Source organism: Podarcis cretensis (assembly GCF_951804945.1).
Source record: "Podarcis cretensis genome assembly, chromosome: 12".
Taxonomy (NCBI): domain Eukaryota; kingdom Metazoa; phylum Chordata; class Lepidosauria; order Squamata; family Lacertidae; genus Podarcis; species Podarcis cretensis.
Window position 1 is genome coordinate 37,443,209 of NC_137181.1, and position 20,875 is coordinate 37,464,083.

The 20,875-nt window shown below is 45.6% G+C and overlaps 2 protein-coding genes and 1 long non-coding RNA gene across 11 annotated transcripts in view; 1 reads left to right on the forward strand and 2 right to left on the reverse strand.

Annotated features, from left to right (window-relative positions):
- Window positions 1-28: 28 nt before the first annotated feature.
- On the reverse strand, window positions 29-4,319 carry HOXA2 (homeobox A2). The gene is made up of 3 exons (XM_079948077.1): window positions 3,394-4,319; window positions 1,933-2,361; window positions 29-1,169 (listed from the first exon to the last, which is right to left on the reverse strand). The coding sequence occupies exons 1-3, from the start codon at window positions 3,401-3,403 to the stop codon at window positions 403-405; spliced, it is 1,206 nt and encodes a 401-aa protein (XP_079804203.1). The 5' UTR covers window positions 3,404-4,319; the 3' UTR covers window positions 29-402.
- Window positions 4,320-4,340: 21 nt separating this feature from the next.
- Window positions 4,341-7,335, forward strand: LOC307199925. Its single transcript, XR_013832262.1, has 2 exons — window positions 4,341-5,639; window positions 6,604-7,335. It is a non-coding gene; the product is annotated as an uncharacterized lncRNA (long non-coding RNA).
- Window positions 7,299-20,875, reverse strand: part of HOXA3 (homeobox A3) — a 52,419-nt gene continuing 38,842 nt past the window's right edge. For 8 of the 9 annotated variants that reach the window (XM_079948058.1, XM_079948064.1, XM_079948056.1 and 5 more), the window contains 2 exons: window positions 12,086-12,701; window positions 7,299-9,011 (listed from right to left, as the gene is read on the reverse strand). In XM_079948058.1, coding sequence (XP_079804184.1) covers window positions 8,248-9,011; window positions 12,086-12,584 — 1,263 coding nt within the window. In that variant the 5' untranslated portion in view covers window positions 12,585-12,701 and the 3' untranslated portion in view covers window positions 7,299-8,247. Of the gene's footprint in view, window positions 9,012-12,085; window positions 12,702-16,099; window positions 16,233-20,875 lie in introns of those variants that run through there. The other variant, XM_079948061.1, reaches the window with a different exon arrangement.

Genomic DNA, 20,875 nt, shown 5'->3' on the forward strand with positions numbered 1-20,875 from the left:
AAGAGAGATAAAGAGATAAGAAAAATGCTTGTAGCAAACAAGAATTTATTCTACCAAAAATACTTATGACAACGCATCCTAATGTAATACAAAAATAAAAAGAAAGTGAAGATACAATTTTGATATGATCACTTTCTTACAGGCCTTATATATTGCTTTTCATAGAAGGACCTAGAATGGGACTAGGTTTAAAACCCGACACAACTAAAAATGTCATAGGCAAACGGCAAAATAAGCTCTCCAACACACCGAGAAGGAAAAATAAAAAATAATCAGGAAAATACTGACCAGGAAAAGGGAAAGAAATTAAATCAAGTCATTCCCCTCCCCCTCCCGCTCCCCCAAAAATGGAAAAGGAGAGGGGGAAAATAACCCTTTTCAGAAAAGTTGGTCTGCCATTTCTCAGTAATTCAGATGCTGCAAGTCAATTGTGGTGAGTGTATCTGTAAAAAAGTCAAAGCTGTCAGCTGAAATATCTACAGGGCTGTCGAGGGACCCTGGCAGACTGGGGGAGACGGCGTCGGAGAGCTGTAGGCAGGAATCTGCGGAGAAAACGCTGAAGTCCTGTAAAGAAGGCACCTCCAGGGCCTCAGGACTGTCATTGTTCAGGCCAGCTGCACAGTTCTGGGCCATTGTTGACAGGCAGTTGGGAACAGTGGGTGACTGATGCTGAAAATGTTTCAGATTTTTCTCATTGCTCGTTAAAGGCGAAACTGGGAAACTTTGGGACTCTCCATTGTGGACAGTGACAGCCTGCTGTTGCGCTAGTGCATTCTGCTGAAAAGTGTAGCCTTCCCTTTCCGAAAGCGCGCCTGAGACATTGTTGAGGGCTTGCTCGAAGAGGGATTTCTCCTCCTCTTCCTCCTCCTCCTCCTCCTCGTCGTCGTCTTCTGCTTTCTCGGGATCCTCCAAGCCTTTGAATTTCCCTTCGCTGTTCTGGTTCTCCTTGCACTGGGTCTGCCTCTTGTGCTTCATCCTCCTGTTCTGAAACCACACCTTGACTTGCCTCTCGGTCAGGTCCAGGAGAGCGGCGATCTCCACCCGCCTCGGTCTGCAGAGGTACTTGTTGAAATGGAATTCCTTCTCCAGCTCCAAGAGCTGCGTGTTGGTATAAGCAGTCCTCAGCCTCCTGGAGCCCCCGGTCCCGTTTTCGGAAATCTCCAGAGATTCTGCTTAAAAGGAGACAACAACAAGCACCATTAGAATGAGAGATATGAAAGAGGGGGGAAGAGAGAGAGAGAGGAGGGAGAATGTGTTATTTTAGGATTTTGAACATACAAGCCTGGTGGGGGGAAATGAGCTAGTTGGAGCTGGGGGGGTCTCTTTCTTTCTCTCTTAAAGCATTAAAATTTCAACTGCAACAAAATGGCCGCCCATGAATGCAGTAAATCCATTGTGTTTGCACTCCTGTGAGCCCGGTCTCTTGGACCCACTTTTGCTTCTCCCCCCACCCTCCTCGCTTAGCTCCAGGAACTTGATTTGCCTCCATCTCCCCAACCTGCCCATACCCGAGCAAACTTTGATATTAGCCATACAACAATTTATAATTAATGCATCAGCTGCTTAGCTGAGCAAGAGCAATCTATCACTCTTCATTACTGTCAAATATCCCAACTCTAGGACAGCGAGACAAGAGGAGGGTCACCTCCAACTCAAATAAATCATCCCACGCTAAACAAGTTAGGGGAGAGAAAAAGAAGAAACTTTGTTTGGGGTGGGGGGATTTGGGGGTGTCGGCGGGGTTGGTTTCTGAGGAATCTGCCTGTGGATCCCCCGCCAGACCTCCAACGAACTCGGATTGGAGTGCCGTAAGTTAGAGAGGCACCCATCCAAGCGAGTGGGAGAGGAGAAAAGGAGATTATATGGAGATAGAGAGAGAGAGATCTCTGAGTCCCAGGAAGGCTGAAGGTGCAGCAAAGTCTTTGAACTGACCTTTGTGGCTCAGGCAGGCTGGTCCAGTGGCGGAGGCCGAAGGAGGCGGCAGGGCAGTTTTCTTGGAGGCTTTTTTCTCCTTCATCCAGGGGTATTCCGGAGGCTGGAGGGCGCCGGCTGGCACTGGGCTGCCGCTGCTGGCATTGGGGCTGTGCTTGGGGCGGCTGCTGCTGCTGTGGCGAGGGTGGCTGCCTGGGTTCAGGCTGGGGATGGTCTGCTCAAAAGGAGGAGGAATCAGTGTCGAGTGTGAAAGCGTCGAGTTCTTGATTGATGAACTTTGAAATGTATCACCGACAGGGGGAAAAGATGTCAGGCACTCAGCGAGCGATGGCTGACTATTGATAAAACCAATCTCTCGCTCAAATTCGAAATTCATGGCCTTCAACTCGCAGCCCCCTTGGAGAAAAAGTTCCCTCTTATTTAGCGCTTCTGGGAGGGGGAGGGGGGAGCAAGGCCCAGGAAAAGGGGGGAGGGGGGAAAAAACCGAGAGAGAGGGAGAGAGAGAAAGGAAGAGGGAGAGAGAGAGAAAAGGAAAAAAAATATCATAGAAGATCGCTGGTGGGGTGTTTTTTTTCTAATTCACTGATTACAGCCGTATGGGGACCGTGCTACTATTAAACTATTGAATTCATGGAGACAAGGTTGAAATTGGACCGAATTGGCTGTCACATGATTGCCTCTGCCCAATGACAATTTGGGCTTTAATCAAAAGAAGCCACTGTCTGTTTGATTGATCCAAAAAAGTCGGGAAGGAACGCCTCATTGGGGGCCAGCAAGGCATTATTTATACTTTTTAAAAGGGGGGAAAGGGTATCTCCGCCGCGCGCTCTCTCGCTCGCTCTCCCCCTTTTGCCTCCTAATCTGAAATGATATCTGAGGGAGAGAGAGAGGGTCTGTGTGTGTGTGTGTGTGTGTGTGTGTTTGCGTGTTTGCCTGGGTGGGTTGTCTGAGCTGCTGTTGCTGTTGCTGCTGCCTCTGATGCTTAGCTTGGCCGGGGAGGCTCCCTTGCCCCGCTTGCCTCCCCTCCGCACACTCCCCCTTCTCATTGTTTGGGACTGTCAAGCAAGCGCCTTGCACCTCACAAATCACGGGCGCACCTCCATCGGACGCCCTGAGTCATTAACGAAGTCCTCCATTAATCTCCAAAGTTGTGACACCGCGGGCCCCCAACATCTCCACCGCAGCAAAAAAAGTTCCACCCGGCCAGGGGATGCCAAGGAAGGGAGTCTTTGCTTATATTTGATTTGGGTTTGTTTTCCCCCTCCCCCCGCCCCCATCTCCAACAAAACCCGGACCCAACTCCGTGCTGAGGACTAACCACTTCCTTAAGAAAAAATCAAAGGACGGCAAGGTTGGGGTTTCCTCCCCCTCGATCACGACCTGGCATCTTTTCCCCCCGCAATTCTCTCCCCGTTTCAGCTGAGGGTACAGTATGGAGAACAATTGGCCGCCGGTCCCTGCCTCCATCCATTGTGTCGAAGGAATTTCTCCAGCAGCTTCGCTCCTAGGGGAAGAGTAAGAGCACGCAGGCTGGTGGGTCGCTACTTTCTCCCCGCAGTTGTCTTGACAGAAGCGGACGGTTCAGAGGAGATACAGATTTCCATTAGACCCTGGGACTGTAAACACAGGTTCCGATCAAAAGAGGGAAGAAAAACGGGGAGGGTGTCACAAAACAACATCCAGAGCATTCACACAAACGACACTGGAATCAGCTGACGCATTTTCTTTCCGTAGCCCCAATAAAATGGGGTCCGGCGAGTATTTTTCCCCCCCTCTCGATTCCAGTGAAATATGTCAAAAGTCAATGTCAGGGATTAAAAAAAACGAAACAAAACCACAATAAGGCTGCAGATTAAACCAAAGAGCTCTAAGGACTGTGAAACTGACTATCCGTCCCTGCCCTTACCATCTCGTTTGGGAGCGCACGGTTTATTCGATTTGCTCATTCATTCCGCGATGCCGATAGTTTGGACAGGATAGCTCTTCAATCGCCTCAATTACTATTATTATTATTATTTTTAAAAAAGGTAAATGAGGGGAGGGGTGGACAGCGCTGGAGGAGAGAAGAAGACTCAGAAGGACACGGTGGGAACGAGGCGAAGGTTTCCTCTTCTTCAAAGCAAACCAGGAATAAGGCCGCGCATCCCCCCTTTTTTGGGGATGAGGGCTTTCTGCACGGCGAGAGGGGTGGGGTGGAAAAGCTCTCTTTCTATATTTATACATTCCAGTGAAGCCCGAAAGTGCTCCATCCGCTACCTCGAGTCCTTGTTCGATTTCAGAGCAGAATCCTGAGCAGAGCTTGGAAGCGCTTAAAACAATAAACTGACCATTACATCTTCAGGTGGAGTGAAACTAAGCAAAAAAAGAGAGAGAGAGAGAATGTTTTTAAAGGTGATTTTTTTTTTAAGCAAAAAAGAAGAAGAAGCAAAACCCCTTTTTTATTTCAAGCAAACAAACTCCCACAATATGGATCAGGGGCTGAGGAAGGGTGGGGGAGGGGCCGAGATATTGCAATAATTTGTTCACATTTTTTTAAAAAATGTAGATTGGGGTTGCTATTTAATGCATCTTTGACAGGATAGGAAGGAAGGAGGGAGGGGAGGGGGGGATGGAAAAGGGTGCCTTACAAATATACATGCTGTTGGAAGATGTAGGCTGGGTTTCTTTCCTCTCTCTCTCTCTCTCTTTTTAATTTTCTTGCTTTTACTCCAAACAAAGATCCGCTGAAGCCTGCGCGCGATCAATCTTCCCGGGCCAAACGCTTTGACAGCTTCTGGCCTTTAAGAACACATTTGAAGCTTCTTGCTCTTTCCCAGATCAAATGTGGCTGAGAAAAGAAGGGGGAAAAGAGAGAGAGCAAGAAATGCGAGTAAACAAGGAAAAAGAGGACGGCGAGGCTGCTTTTTGCTCCCCAAATGGATTTTATTTTCCTGTATTAAGGGTGGGGATCTTGCTCTTTTTCGCATTACCCTGAAAGACAGCTCCGATCCTGGGGTTTTGTTTTTTTGTTTGTTTCTTTTTTAAATCTTTACTCCCCCCCCCTATAGAATATAGGTGCTAGAAGTGAAATGGGTGGGAGGGTTTGTTCGAGGACCCGCTAGGAGGGAAGGCAAACGTGGGAGAAGGCTGGGGCAGTTGGGTCCAGGAAGGCTTTGTGAGTCAAATCGGCGTGGGAGGGTTAGGGCCAGCATTTTGGGGTGGGCAGCCTAATAGAAAAAACACCTGGAACAAAGAGGCTGGGCAGCAACAAAAAAACCCCATGCCCTCCACTCAAAACCCTCTGCAAAACCAAAACAACAACAAAAACAAAATTTATGTTTCTCTAAATGAAATCCGAACAGTATGTGATACAGTCGAGGGAGTGCAGGGAGAAAATTTAGGTGAGCCCTTTCCGGTAAAAAAAAAAAAAAAATGCACGAGGAGAAAATATATGCTTTTTGACTTTCCCTCCCCAGAAAATTGTGTTAAAAGGTTGGTTTTCAATACCCAACAGTCAGCTATTCGCCACTGATATAAGGCATCATCTCTCAAATTAATTTTGAACAGGAGAATATCCACCACGATCCATTTTCGCTTCATCTTTCTCCAAATGCTGCATTCCGGAGATCCAATTTGGGGTCCCCCCCCCATTCTAAGACCCTTTAAAAACAGATTAATGAGTTTTAAAAGGCTGGGTGCAGCCTTTCTGCAGTCTGGAGCGCGTCGCTGTAAGTATATATGGGACTTGTCTAACTCAAGCTATAATAAGGTTTGTATGGATGGCAAAATAATAATACAGAGTTACGTTTCTTTGCATTGTAGTTAGCTACGCCTTGTGTTTATTTTTTTATATTGGGGGTAGCAATGTTATTGGGACAAGAAATCAGGAAGTTTCTTAAGACTGTGAAAAAGAGAAGAGATGAATAATATTTCTACCAAGGTGACCAACATGGCGACAATCTCCTTCAGATTGACATAACAGATGCTGAATGTGGAATCGTTCCCCTCTAAATGCACTATTGTGTATACCGGTGTTTTTAGAATCCGAAACCCAATTGCTACAACAAATAAGCCCCGCAGCTTTAAATTATCTGTTTACTGTTTGGATTTATTATAACTCGTTTATTAGCGCAGATCCATGCATGAGGGTCTTCGAGACCAATTTGCTATGGATATATCAAAAGGTATTTCGGAAAGAAAGGATTTCATTTATTTTATTTCCCCTCCCCCCTCCCACAATAGAAGATTTACATTCGATTGCCTCACCTCGCCCACCCAATCTAGAAAAGACGTGGGTGGGGGTGCAGGATGGGAAAGGACGCTCGATTAACAAGTCATGCAAAGATTATTAAAGCCCTTCAATTTCTGAGACCGCAGTTGAGCAGCTCAGTTCGTGGAGAAGACCATAAGGAACAAACTCTCTCTTTCAACCCCGGGGATGGGCCAGATCGCTTGGCAAACAGGCCTGATTTATTATTGCTGAATCTGTCCCTTCATTATTAGGGTGATGAATTGTATTTTGCCTGTAAACAAATGTGCTTTTGAATTCGTGCCATATCAAATATGAGTCTAACTACACGAGTCTTCGTTTTTTTAGCCTTAAGTTTATTTAATTTCGCCTCTTTTTCTTTTCTCCAAATCCCCACCCCTTCCTTTTCCTTTTTTTAAAAAAATATTTCCCCCATCACTCAGCATAAACAGTCGCTGAATTGTCCGTTTTGGTTCCCGAGAGGAGCTTATAAGTGTGGGAGTAGCGAGCTGCCGATCGGCTCAAAGGTCCCCAGTGCGGAGGCGAGGAGAGCCTTTTCTCCCATTAGGAACGGCTGGCTTCCTCCAGCAGAGAGTGGACCCAACATGGCGAGAGGGAGAACAGCCTGCAAGCGGGACCCAGCTCATCCTGCGGCCTCAGGAGAAGATTCCCTTCTGCAGAGGCGACGCAGCCACCTGAGCTTGATTTACAGCATATCGCTCCAGACGTGGGGGACACAGTTTCTCTTCCCCACCTCCACCCCTTCCTCCGCTTCCCTTTGACCACAATGAATGCAACAAAAAACGAACAAGCTGCCACAGCTACCTATGGGCTGCGTTTATGAAAAACGTCTGGAGAACTGCAGTCCTCGAGCTATGGTCGGAAAGGGCGGATCTTTTTCCATCTTGGATATTTTCAATGCTCCAATTCTCCCCACTGTTGTTGTTTTTTGAGGAGTGGGGAGACAAAAATGTGTAAGTCTTCTAAGCTTTGAAAGCTCAGAGAAGCAGAGGAGACCTGAAGGTTGGATATTGGAGATTTATGTATTTAAAAGCTCCAAGGGCATCAGTCCTTATTCTCTTTCTCTCTCGCTTTTTTTCTCCTTTCTAAAATCAAATGATCATATCTTAAGTCTGTATTATTCAGAATAAAAACTTTATTTTTTTTTTCCAGAATGTGAGCAGCAAGGAATGTATAACTTTCAAAACAAAATCTAGCTTTGTGTTGTTCTCGTTCAGGTTTACACATTTCCCTTTAGTTCGATGTTAACAGGCACCCGTTTCTGTTCCTGTGGTGGCCTGCTGTTTATTTTCCAGATTTTATTGCATTTTTTTTCCTTCTTCTTTTTAAATAAAGGAGTTTAAGTTCCCCCCTTCCAAATGATATTTCCTATGTATGTCATTTAACATACAACCAGGTAAATATCTCCTGAATATTCAGGGTACAGAAGTTTATTTTTTTTAATATATTTATATATATAAATATGAACAGATGGGGATAAATAAAAAAATTTAAACACTTAGATTATTCAAAGTTTGCAAAAAAATATAAATAAATCTGAAAGTTCACCAGCATACACACGTTGAAAGACGTACACGTATTAATAAGTTCGCTCAGGGAGCCCCTGTTCAAGCGCCTTTTTATTTCTTTCTCGCTATTTAAAAGAAGTGCAATTAAAATAAAAATGCTTCCCCGGTTGGGATCGATTCTGTACGAACAAATTCACATTTAAGAACCATCTGTATAGAAAATTTGTTCATATACCCTGTTTTGATAAAAGTGTTGAAGTTAAGAGTAGAAAGCCTATGTATACTCTCAAAGGGAGAACACAAGGCAAAGAGTTCAAGGAGATAAATATCCACTATTGAAACTAGGGAGCAATTCAAGCAACAGATATTGCTACGTCACATAAACTAGAAAATGCTTCTTCTTTTTTTAACCAAAAGAAAAGAAATCAGAAGCAAAACAGAAAGGGCAGGGGGAGGAATTTAAAGTATTTTTCTTTTCTTTTCCTTCTTTTTCCCTTTTTCTTTTTTTTAAAAAAAGGCTGGGGGACTTTTATGATCCACTAAGTAACTGATGGTATATTACAGATGGGTCAGTTTGGGCGCTTCCTGAATTCTTCCCTGAGAAGGATGGTGAGAAGTAAGGTCTGTATATGTTGGGTGTGGGTCACACGGTCCATGGTGATGATTGTTGCCCATTGGCCCGCTGTAGTCCATGTTGGCAGAGGAAGGATGAGGGAGGTGAGTCAGACCAAAGATGGAAGGCCCAGAATTTGCCATGGTGTCCACATAATTGCCCCCAACATAGACGGGGCTTCCCTGTATATGTGGATTGCCATAGCCATTCCCTTGAAGAGGATGAGGGTCATATTCAGGAGTCACTGCTGCAGTTCCGGTATATCTTTTTTGTGGAGGCGGGCAGTTATTGAGAGGAGCCGGATATGACGTAGGGATGCCATAGGCGTTCTGATGAGGCTTGCTGAAGGATGGCGGTGACTGGGGTTCATATGGAACACTGTTTACTAGGGAATGCATAGAGTTCAGGTATCCTCCAGCAGCCGGAGGGACAGGACTTCTGCTGGGGGACTGTCCTCCTGAAGAGGTCATCATGCCTTTGCCCTTCTGATCCTTTTTGTATTTCATCCTGCGGTTTTGGAACCATATTTTGATCTGTCTTTCTGTGAGGTTGAGCAAGTTAGCCATCTCTACCCTTCTTGGCCTGCAAAGGTATCTATTGAAGTGAAACTCCTTTTCCAGTTCTACCAGCTGGGCACTTGTGTAAGCCGTGCGGGCTCTTTTAGAGGAAGCTTGCCCTGGGGGGCTTTTATCACCAGCACAACTCTCACCTATGCAAATCATACAAAGAACAAAGTGAGTATGGGGGCACCTGAACACACAACAACCAGTATTCATCAATCAGCCTTGCCTGGGCTAGTACATTGCAGGGCCTAGTGCAGGGGTCAGCAACTTTTTTCAGCTGTGGGCCGGTCCACCGTCTCTCAGACCATGTGGTGGGCCAGACTATGTTTGGGGGAAAAAATATGAACAAATTCCTATGCCCCACAAATAACCCAGAGATGGATTTTAAATAAAAGGACACCTTCTACTCATGTAAAAACACGTTGATTCCCGAACCGTCCGCAGGCCAGATTGAGAAGGCAATTGGGCCGCATCCGGCCCACGGGCCTTAGGTTGCCTACCCCTGACCTAGTGGTAGCATTGGCTCTTTCACACATGAGGTTGTCTGCTGTGACCAACGATATGCTCAAGTGACAGTCATTTACTGCACCAATATATGCAAATTGCCTGTATCTCTGTAGAATCAGAGATACGGTCTTTGAAAACCACTAGAAATGTGTCTGACCAGAAACCATGCTTTTATGGGAAAGATAAACACCATGGCAAATGAAGGTATGGATTTTGGGGTTACATGTTGTCAGCTCCCAAACCGCTAAAACAAAAGTTGTTTGCTATATGAATTGGATTACTCCCAAGTAATTGAATGAAAGTCCAATTGAAGTGGTAGGTTGAATTATTTCTTTCATATGGAACTTTAGAGAAGAGAAAACTTGACTCTTTTAGAATCAACCGCAAAAGTCCCATTGACTTTGGTGGGGTCAGGATAATGCGGCTGACATTCAGAGAGGTCCAGAGAACTTCAAAAGGTATATTCCATTAAGTATAACAAGATAGGTATCTATGTCAATAAGCCGAGAATCAGAATACAAAAAGCCAAAGACAAACATCCATACTCCATCCACTTCCTTCCCCAAATATAAAACCAGCTTGTCTGCCAGCTCCACACACCAGTGAAGAATTACGTGGCTTAAAGCCAGCTTGGACACACTCAAGTGAATGGAATGGATAGGAACACAGGGCCAGCTCTGTGATTGGGAAAGACAAAGAGGCCTGCTGTAGGCAGTGATTTTAGGGTACCATTAAAGGGCAGCAAAATGGTTAATTGTTCAATTCATTGTGCTGGGTTTTTTTACCACCGTGGTGGGTTGGGAGTGGGGACATTTTCCAAAATGTATTCAGCTTTTGCTGAGTGCACAATCCAAATAAGTGAAATATTTCTGAAGTCACATCAAACTCCATGAGATTTTGGCTTTAATCCTATACCTTCTTACCCAGGAAAAGTCCCCATTGAACTCAGTGAGATTCCTCCTAGGTAGATAGGTATAGGAATCCACTGTTAAGCAGAGTTCCTAAGCCCCACAGAATTCCAGGAATTTGCTTCCAAGTTTAGTATCAAGCCTACATTACATTCAGTTCTGTGGGACTGTCCTTCCAACAGTTGCACCTAATGAGATATGTCTGCAGTCCTCTGCATATTTACTAATAAGCAAGGCCTATTAAACTGAGCAGGGTTTACTTCCAGGTTGACATGTTTAGAATTAGGCTGCCACCCTTAGTACTTTGACTGCCCGGGTTTATGGATCAGAGCCAGGGTCCTAGATGATATAATATGCATGTAGATAAATATACAGTTTAAACCACAGTACATATCAAATAATCAGGCTTGTCAGTGTTGATACACCACTGTAACAGTATTAGAAATGCATCGAAGAAAACATTTGCAAAAAGTTTAGAATCTATTTTCACAGCACAAGATAAATTGAGGAAGTAAGTGGTAAATAGGAGCCAAATGCCTGGGGAGACTGACGCTAATACTTTTCTCATCGATTTGGGTTTACTTATGTAATAGCACTGTTGATAAACACTATAATCCACCCATAATGTATTTATGGACCTGCCTGCAAAGTGCTAAAGAAACCTAAGCTTTGTTTACTGTGCTTGTAAGGTTGCCAGTCTGTGCGCTAAAATCAAAAGAGGTTATGAATATCAAACAAAGCATTGATCTTGACTGCAGATAATGATGAGCTATTTTATTCTCATTACACTTCAGCAGGGATAGGTCACTGTCTTGTGACTGTAGCACTGTGCCAAAAAAGGAGAGAGAGAGAGAGAGAGAGAGAGAGAGAGAGAGAGAGAGAAATGCACACAGGTCTTGCCACTGGTTGAAGATAGGCCTTGGACCTTTGTATCTGGACATGATTTAATAGAAGCAGAAAGGAGGGGGCTGGTTGTCTATGGAATGTTGAGGACTCAGAGGTGCCTGTTACAGTCATCTCAAAGCCTGCAAGGAGAAGAGCTTGGAAGCTAAGCAACTTCACATTCTTTTGCTAGAGTTTAACAGAGGTCATGCAAAGCAACCAAACTTCAGGCGTCCTCCTCTTTCTGGAGATCAGCCTCTTTGGATGTGTGTGCGCGCACACACGCACACAAACCCCTACCTAAATATGTGCACATGTAGCTGTATGTATGTATGCATTTGCATATCTATCTTTTGCTGTGTGTATGTGTAATCAGTGGCTTGGCGTGGGGGGTGCAGGGGGGGGGCCGGCCGCACCGGGCGCAACATCTGGGGGTTAGGGTTAGGGATAGGGTTAGGGGGCGCAAATTACTTGCCTTGCCCCGGGTGCTGACAATCCACATTACGCCACTGTGTGTAATAGATAGAGATAGAGATAGAGATAGAGATAGAGATAGAGATAGAGATAGAGATAGAGATAGAGATAGAGATAGAGATAGAGATAGAGATAGAGATAGAGATAGAGAGATAGAGATAGAGATAGAGATAGAGATAGAGATAGAGATAGAGATGATAGAGATGATATAGATATCTCTGTGTGTAGCTATAGATAAGGCCATTTTTCTGATCTCAAGCCATTGTGTGTGTTTCCAATTTCCAAGTGAAATAGCTGGGGAGTGGGGAATCTAAACCATTCCTGCAAGACTAATGAAACACCTAGAAGTCAAGGATCTGAATAACTTCTGCTTAAGGGCTTGGTGAATGGGGCTGCCTGTAAGTGCATCGCTCGGTTAATCTCTACTAGCCCTCCTCCTTTTGCCATACCTGAACTGGAGCCGCTGTTTTTCTGCTTGGTGTTTTGTCGAGACTCTTTCATCCAGGGGAATATTTGCTTGGACATGGTGGGCGAGTTCAAGATGGAGCTCTTGGTGGCGCTAGGCGGGGCGGAATTAGTGGTGGCATTCTGAGGTGGTGACACAGAGGGGGGTGGAGGTGGTGGTGCTTGCTGAGGGGCTGGAGGCTGCTGCTGAGGCTGCTCTGAAAGGACCGGGGGCTGGAGAGACTGGCTGGTGATGGTCCTCATACAACTCTCATTGATTTCATTGGCCTTGTGGTGGGACACGGTGGTGCTGCCGCCGCCGCCTCCGCCTCCGGGGGACTGTAAAGAGCAGGCCGGTCGATGGTACTCCGTTTCCACCAGCGAGGAAGAAGGAGGCGGAGGAGGATATTGCTGCTGACTAGCATTGTAAGCGAAACCATTTGCTCCTTGGTAAGGATAGCCGCCATAGATCGCAGAGCTGTCGTAGTAGGTCGCTTTTTGCATTTCGTTGTTTCCCAATATTTATTTCACAAACTGACAGGGTCTTGACACCCTTAAAGAATAACATTGGCACCCCTCTGTCACGTGACGTTTTTCCTCCAATGGCCCGTCCTGGTAGACCTAGGGTGTAGGGAAACCACAGGAGAGTGAAGAAATAGTACAAATCCATCTTACTTTCAATAGCTAAGTGACATGAAAGCCATAACAGAAAAAGTGGTCAGCAATATTTAGCAGCATGACTTGGCCTGGAGGGCGAAGAGAATTTCGATAGTGGCTGGGATTTACTAGGCAGCCGTACTGTGTGCTTTACTGCTCCGGGAGACTGTGGTTTTCTAGGATTTTCATATCTATATTTGTGTGTGTGTGTGTGTGTGTGTCTGTGTGTGTCTGTGTATAGACACAGACACACACACACACACACAGAGAGAGAGAGAGAGACATGAAAATCTACACACACACACACACCTCCACCCTTACTCTAAGAACCAATTTATCAATTCTCAGGAAAGGGACTTCGTAGGTTATTTAAAGGGAGAGTCTCTAGATAAGAACGACCAGAGTAAACTTGTGGTCACCGTGGGAAAGTGATATTTTCTCCCCGCCCCACCCCCAAAATAATGAGCAAATCCGTAGCTCTTTCCTCTTTAGACTATTTTTTTTTGCTCCCCCCTCCTTTTTTATTATTAAGCAAACATCATTTTGAATTGCATTTTTTTTTAAGGAAAAAAGAAAAGGGAAAGCTAGAAGACCCATAAATAACTGTATCGCATTCCCCGTGAAGGGCTACTCAACGTTCTGGCACTCGAGGGATTCGAACACATGAACTGTTTGCTAGGAAACGTTTGACAAATGCAACCCATAATGGCCCTCGTGTGATGAAACAGCACAGCGACGAGGGAAACCCTTCTCCTTCGCAGTTTAATAACCAGCCAACTTCCTGCGCATAAATTAGCTTTAACTGCTGCGCCTTTAGACAGAGACACAAATCTGGCCTCCAGGATCAAACAGCCTCAACATGTAACCAAACATAATAATCCTAGGCGGCCTTTCAGCTAGACCTGCTTTTGTGGGAAGTTTCCTTCGCACCCTCGGGCCTATACTGTATATTATTTCTGTCCATTGCGTTCCGCGGGAACAGCTAATAACTATTTCGGGGGTATATTAGGCACATATGAACTTTTAAAATATTATCATTCAGTATCTTCACTTCCCCCTCCCCCAAACCCCTTCATGTAATATACCCAAATTCTACCTGCTCAAACATGATGGATTGGGGGAAAGACACACACCAGGAACCTGAAAAACCAGCGTTCATCTCCATGACCACGGATTGAACTTTCCTACCAACTTAACGATAATAGGCTCTGTCTTTGGAACTGCTATGTAATTTGATGTATGAGGGTCATTTGGCTGGGAAAAGGAGAATGGACACACAAAACCGCAGAAGGCTCCTACAACCCAGGCGAATCTTTTTCTGTTCACTCCACAATGTTTACCTGTATGAGTACAACCGAGGTTGGAGTTGGGCTTCCATTCCCAGGAATTTTATCTGCCATCTAAGAACTTTTTTTTTTTTTTACAGGCCGGCCAAACCCCGATATCAAAACCCATCTATCCGCACCTTAATAGTTTCCCTCTCCCCATCTTCTTACAAAACACCCTCGGTTCCCTCTTCTCCGCCAAGATGGTCTTGTGCCAAGGCTTATATTCTTGAAGAAAACATTACACAGCACCCTAGGCACCCACTCAAATTCATTACATGTGTTAGCATTTCAGTCCACACTCGTTTCCTTAGAAAACAAGGCACATTGTAGAGACAAACTAATTTAATAAACCCCTTACAGATGGCAGCTGCCTTTTGATTCTTATTATTATTTAAACAGTAATCAAGTCCTTTCTTAACCCGGCGGTTAAGAGCTAAAAATGTAGGCAATTAACTTTCTTTGGCTGCAGTTTAGAAACTGTAGCCCCGGAACACAATCCAGCCATAAACTGATTTCCTCCAGTTTGAGAGCGAATCGACTTAAACCTAAAATACCTACAAACAAAAACAAAAAACTTTGATTGTAGATCCTACTGTTGCTATCTGTCTTCTAATCATTCTGCTAATTCCCGGGCTTCCTTTGCAGAGGCCTGTTATCTTCTGTGAACCACAAATTAGGTGGTGGGGTCTGTTATGATCGTGGTTCCCGTTTGATCATATTCATAATATTTCCACGCTGTCCCAGGCATTTAAGTTTTGTTCTTGTAAGCTTTGGCAGAGAGGCGAGAACCAGCTCAGGTGGAGGATGGTGCCGAAGAGAGTGTGAAGTGAGAGGAATAAGGCAATTCTCATCCTTAATGTCAGCAGCCCACTCCGAGCAAAGGTAAACCTAAGTATTCTCAAACAATGAAAGGAGCGGTGCTAATAAACAACTCCGGTTGAAATCATGGGCAAAACTTCCACGAAAGGGCATGACTCTGGATCACATCTTATACTGTATTATCAATTCAAAGTAAAATGCACCCTTCATATCATTTGCCTATTGCTGATGATGATGAACAGATGATAGACAAAAGGAAACTGGCGGGGAGGAACAGGTTACAAGCAAAATTAGGCCGCGCAGAAGTTTGTCACGCAACCCAGTGACTTGGCCAGCAGACTTCATAAAAACTTGATTGCTTATCGTGGGATCATACGCAGCCCAGTCTTACATAAGCTTACTCCAAAGTAAGTTCCATGGAGTTGCATGGAGTTTACTCTCGCTGCCCTATAGGGCGACCCAATGTCTATTTAACCGGGAAGTAAGTCCCACTCTATTCGGTTGGACTCCCTTCCCAGGAAGAAATGTGCGCAGGATTGTACTATCTCAGGATCCAAAAGTGTCCCAAGGGGTGAGCAAGAAGACTAGACCGGCCCTTGCAAATAAAATATCCTCATCAATTAGGACTTTCCTAGCTCCTTAGAAACACTAGAAAGCTTTGGTGGAAACTTTTGCTTGATTAGGGAAGTCTCCCTATTGCTTCTCCCACCCCACACTCAGTTTTTTTAAAAACAACAACAACAACAACAACAAAAAACCCTCCTCCCTTCCACGCCTCGATCCGCAGCTCAGAAAAAGGCGGGTTGCCTGGACATGAGCCGATACAGTCCTGGTTGGAAAACAGGGAGACTGAACTGGCCTAAAAGTTTCAATCCTCCTCAACTGGCTCGTGGAGCGAGCTGCGGCGACCAATCTCGAGCTGTTTCTTTCTCGCGCTCCCGTCTTTTCCCTTCACCCTGCTCAGTCCAGGCGGGCACCCCCTCTCACCCACCTTCCCTTCGCCCCAAGATTTCCTGCCAGATAAAGGGAAAGTGGAGGGGAGGGGGTGGGCAAGTGGCCTGAACTCGAAGCACCAGGGTCTATCCGTCACTGCCTGGAAGGAAGCTCCAGCCTGTGAACTCTTCTTGAACCGAGATTTAAGTCTCTGGTCATAAATCACCAGGACATAAACTCCGCCATTCACCACTGATAGCAGCGTATTTGTGGCCTGCTTACCTTAACTTCTGACGACTGAGGCGGAAGCCCGCATTTTGCTCTTTGGAGGCTCGGCGACAGTCGCTCCCCGCCAGCCCTGGGAGCACGACTCTTCTCCTCAATCCACTGCCCCCCCCACTCCACCTCGCGAGTCCCCCTCCCCAAGCAAGTCCCCTCAGCTTCTCCGGGATGGGTCCCAGCTCAACTCATCTCCACCAGGACGAGCCCACGAGTACAGATGGGAGCAGCCCTGCCTTGCTCAGGAAGAGGGCACGTGCGCAAGGGGATCTTTCTCCAGCTCGCCTCTGACGGAGAGCCACCCTCCCCTCCTCGCCCCGCGCGAGCCTTCACTTCGCTCCAGCCCCTACCTCCACCTCCCCACGCTCCTCGGGGCCTGGCCGCGATCGAGAGCCTCCCCAGGCTACCGGAGCCCGGCTTCTCCCACCTTGACCAGATTTTCTACAAGAAAAAAAAAAGCAGCAGAGATGTTTCTTCTGAAATCTTTGTGCGCCCAAGGGGGCGTTTGTCTGAAGGGGGGGGTAAGGCAGCTGCCTCGGGAAGTCCGGGGCAGGCAGGCGAGCAGAGTGGGGGGTGGGGAGCGGGAAGGGAGGGAGGGAGGGAGGGCGAAGAAAGAGGGAGGGAGGGAAGCGCCGGGGCGGCACTGAAGGCCAGGGAAATTATGCAAATGAAGACAAAGGATGCTCACAAAGGGGTCACCCTCCCTAGACCGGATTGTTGATATATATGCGCGCCCGCGCGCGTATTTCCACGTTATATGAAGGTGCTTATGGTAGATATGGACTCTTTTGGACGTGCAGAAGGGGTCGAAAACCTGGAACTCCTGCAAGGCTGGGATGCTCCCCATTGTAATAAACCAGGAGCCCTCTGATCTGTCTACCACCCAGGCCAATCTAGACAACGTTTCAAAGGAACGATTAAAGTAATGACATTTCGGGATGATGAACGGGCGCGCTCACCCGAGATAGGCAACCGCAGCCAGATGCCCATGTAAGGACGCATCTACACACACACATGCCCTTCCCCTAGGCTTACATTAACGCGCGCAACTGGATGCGGGATACCCACGCGACCGTGGTACGCAAACAAGCCGCAAAGATTCAACACCGAGGGGCGATTTCTTTTTTTGCCATTGAAACCCGCGCAAATGGGATGTCACTCCCATAAAGACTCCGTTCCCAGTTAGAACCGAATTGCTGGCATGTTTGTCTGTTCAGATCAATGGAACTGAGACAGGCAAACCTACTCCTAAAGGGTGCTTAGGTGAAAGCCGATCGAATTGAAATCGACGGGGTTTGCTGGCGAGCAAACATCGTTAGGATCGAACGGGGAAGCTGCGCATCCTTCCGCGGCAGAAACATATAGGACTCGGGTTCTAAATAATTTGGAGGGGCTCCTAGACTTTCTGAAGCCTAGGTGTGCGTGGAGGACATCTGTAAATGCGTTCAGAGAGGCCAGCATGAAAGTCTTTTCATCCATAAAGACACACCTCTCCGTGCGTATTTATAAAAATACGCACACAGACATATGTAATGTTGTGGTTGCATGCTGATGGGCGTGGATATTTGGTTCTGTGAACTTCAGTTCTCTTCCGCCGCCCCCCTCTTAATCTTTGTCCTAGTCTCCCTTCTCCTAACCATTTCTTTATTCCCTTCCAACCACCAACCAAATGTCGCGAGGTTTAGCCAGCAGAATGCTTCTGGGTTCCAAAAACAAAACAAAAAACAAAACCAAGCTAGACCTACGGAGAGCATCAAGGCTCTTCTAAGGCAACACAAAGGAGCCGCTCGGCGCTTCAGACCTTCCGCGGTGCACTCGGATAAAGCCTAGGTGTGAATCTGACATGCCTTCGATAAAACCCAAGGTGCGAGAAATACAAAGGGCTCCCTTTAAACCGCAATGTCACCTTAAAGCAGAAACAAAGCAAAAGGAGGGGAAGAAAGAGGATATTTAAACACATGCACACACAAGGACTCTAAGGCCAGGGTGGCCTCTTACGCATACCAATGGTTTTTGTCATTTATGGCTAGGCAAGATTTATGACTCCGTGCGCCCAAGCTGTAAACAGAGCTTCACAACAGAAAACACTTGCTCCTCGTAGCAGATCGCGGCGGCTCTCAACTTGAAAGGGGAAAACTGAGCGGCGTAGGAGGGGCCCCAAAAAAATTCACTGGTAGGCAGTTTTTTTGCTACAAACAACCCCTTGAAAGTTGCGCTGGAAGAGAAAACGCCTCTTTTGGTCAATAATCAACCTCGTACTTTTCTTCTGAAAACTGCTGATGCTACACTTTTCCTTTTTTTTTTTTTAGCCACCAAAAAAAAGAGAGCAAGATGCCGGCTAAGAAACTGGGGGAGGATTTGCGTGGGGAGCAAGGCGGGTGGCAGAGAGAGAAACCCTCTCCGGAAGAAATTACAGAAGACGGCCCGGGTATCCACCGCGCGCGCACTCCACTTGCCACAAAGGCAGTCTTGGGATTCCCAGCAGCGATGGCGAGGTGGGAGCGCTCTGTCACACTTCGGAAATACTTTAGGATAATTTTGTGGCTAGCAATGTTCTGATGCAGAGATAACATATTTCACCTTAGAGGTAAATCAGATAAAGGATCTGTGGTTGGAAGCGGGGGTGGATTTCTAAGCCCTGAATATTTAAATTAAATAGGCTATTTAATTTAATAAGTGAAATTACCCCCCACCCCGAATTCTGTTCTAGGCTTTGTATCTTTTCTCTATCCAAACTGATCATTTTAAAATAAATAAATCTTACTTTTACTTTATATAGCTGCAGTTGCCTAATGTTCTCCCTTCTAAGAAGCCATGATGTTTGGATTTATGCCATTGGGAGTCAAGCGGCATAAATATGTTTCCAGTTAACTGGATTATACTGGGGAATAAATGAATATCTCAGGGTGCCCCTCCCTCCCCTGAAAAATCCTTTCTGCAACCTGGGGGTGGGCTGCTCACCGGAAAAACAAACAAACCAACCAACAGATAGTACACTACATTTTGAACCAGGAGCTGAAGTTTGTAAACGAAGATTTTCTCTTCTTTGGGTAGAAAATCCAGGGGAGTTTCGTCGATCATTTCGGCAAATAGCCCAAAGATTTCTGAATGCATTGTGAAAGAAAATATAAATATATATATATTTCCTGGGAAGAGAAAATTATTCAGAACTCCGGAATAACTATACTGCAAGAAGGCACCGAGAAGAACTACTCAGCTGATTTAATTGCAGGGAGAGAGGCTTGTTTGGTACAGAGTCTTGATAAAATGCAAATCTGAGACGCTTAATACGCCGAACCTCAGCTTGGTTACTTGGAAGTAAGTACCATTGGCTTTTTATGGCATTTGCTTCCCGGTAAGGGTGTTTAGGATCTCAATCCCAGAAGTGTATCGCTTCCAACCTTAGACAGAAGAAGCCTCTTTGGTCTCTTATCACTGTTTATCTTATCAAACCCCATATAACCGCTATTGACACTTCGTTTTGTATTTACTCAGCATATATACTGAGGATTTTAACCGGAATTATGATTATGATTATGATTATGATTATGATTATTTACTTACTTTCCAACACTTGTGCACGAAAGCCCTTTTTCATATCAGTTTCAGCACTCCTATTATTTATGACTCTTTTATCTGGGTCAAAATGCACCAAAACTAGGTCATAAATCATAAGAAACCGTGACAAAGTAATTGAGCCACAATTAAAACTTACATTTTATTTATTTATTTTCCCAAACAGGTTTCGGCCTATTTGAAATTTAATTCCCCTCCCCCCTTCCCACAAAGAAAAAAAAAATCCCCCACCTCTTTCATATATATCTGAAAGAGTGTATATAGGTGCATATGTGTAAAGAGATGCCTGGACAATTTGGATCAGCTTACTTTTCATTTATTCATTTAGGATCTGGTCGGTGAACAGATCAGGGAAGGGGGGGAAATATACAATATCCGCAAGACCCATTCTAGAATTAAACAACCATCATGTTTTAGATAAGGGAGTTTTATTCATAATAGAAGAAGAAGAAGCTTTTGCTCCTTAACCCCCAATTCTAAAATCTAACCCTGAATTGAATAATTGCAACTGGGCATTAAGAAGGGAGAGGGAGGAGGCGCGGCAGCGTGTAGGCGAGCGCTCTGCCCCTAGCCCACTGGCAACATAAATCAAAAGTCAGCACTCTGACCTTTAGCAACGCTGGGACTCAGTGGTGGATGTAATTTTATATAACATTTGTCCCCTTGTATAACACAAGCAGTGCTTTCATTCCCCCTCGCCCTTATTTGCGGTGCATCTCCCTCCATAAAACTGAATGAATAGCTGGTTAAGATTTGGTGAGAGGTAAAGGAAATCTAACTGCGAATGTAAAGCTTTTGGAGAGAAAAATAGGTTCAAGCGCCCTCTTTTCCTTTCCAGATCCTTGCTCAATCCAACCACAGCTCCCCGCTCCAATATTACCATTGATTATTATGGGGTATGGATGGGTGCTTTTATTCCATTCTCACAGAGAGAGAAGACAGGGAAACAGCTTGAAAATTGAGCAGGGAGAGCAGGAAAACCGCCTGGTTTCTTTCTCCTGGAATGGTGAAGCTCCCACCAGTCGCGCGTTAAGTGGGCCACCAGTCAACAAAAACCAGTAAGCGGCATAAATAAAATGGTAGCTGAATTGCATACTCATCGATTTGAGGGTCCAGAATGAGGGGGGGGGAGAAAGGGAGAAAGGGAGAAAGGGAGAAAGGAAGAAAGGAAGAAAGGAAGAAAGGAAGAAAGGAAGAAAGGAA

Bases quoted from the DNA above. Each gene is read 5' to 3' on its own strand.
- HOXA2 (XM_079948077.1), bottom strand. The intron at 1,170-1,932 runs GTCAGTTCAAAG...CCTTTTAAGCAG, and splicing joins AGCCTGCCTGAGCCACAAAG to AATCTCTGGAGATTTCCGAA.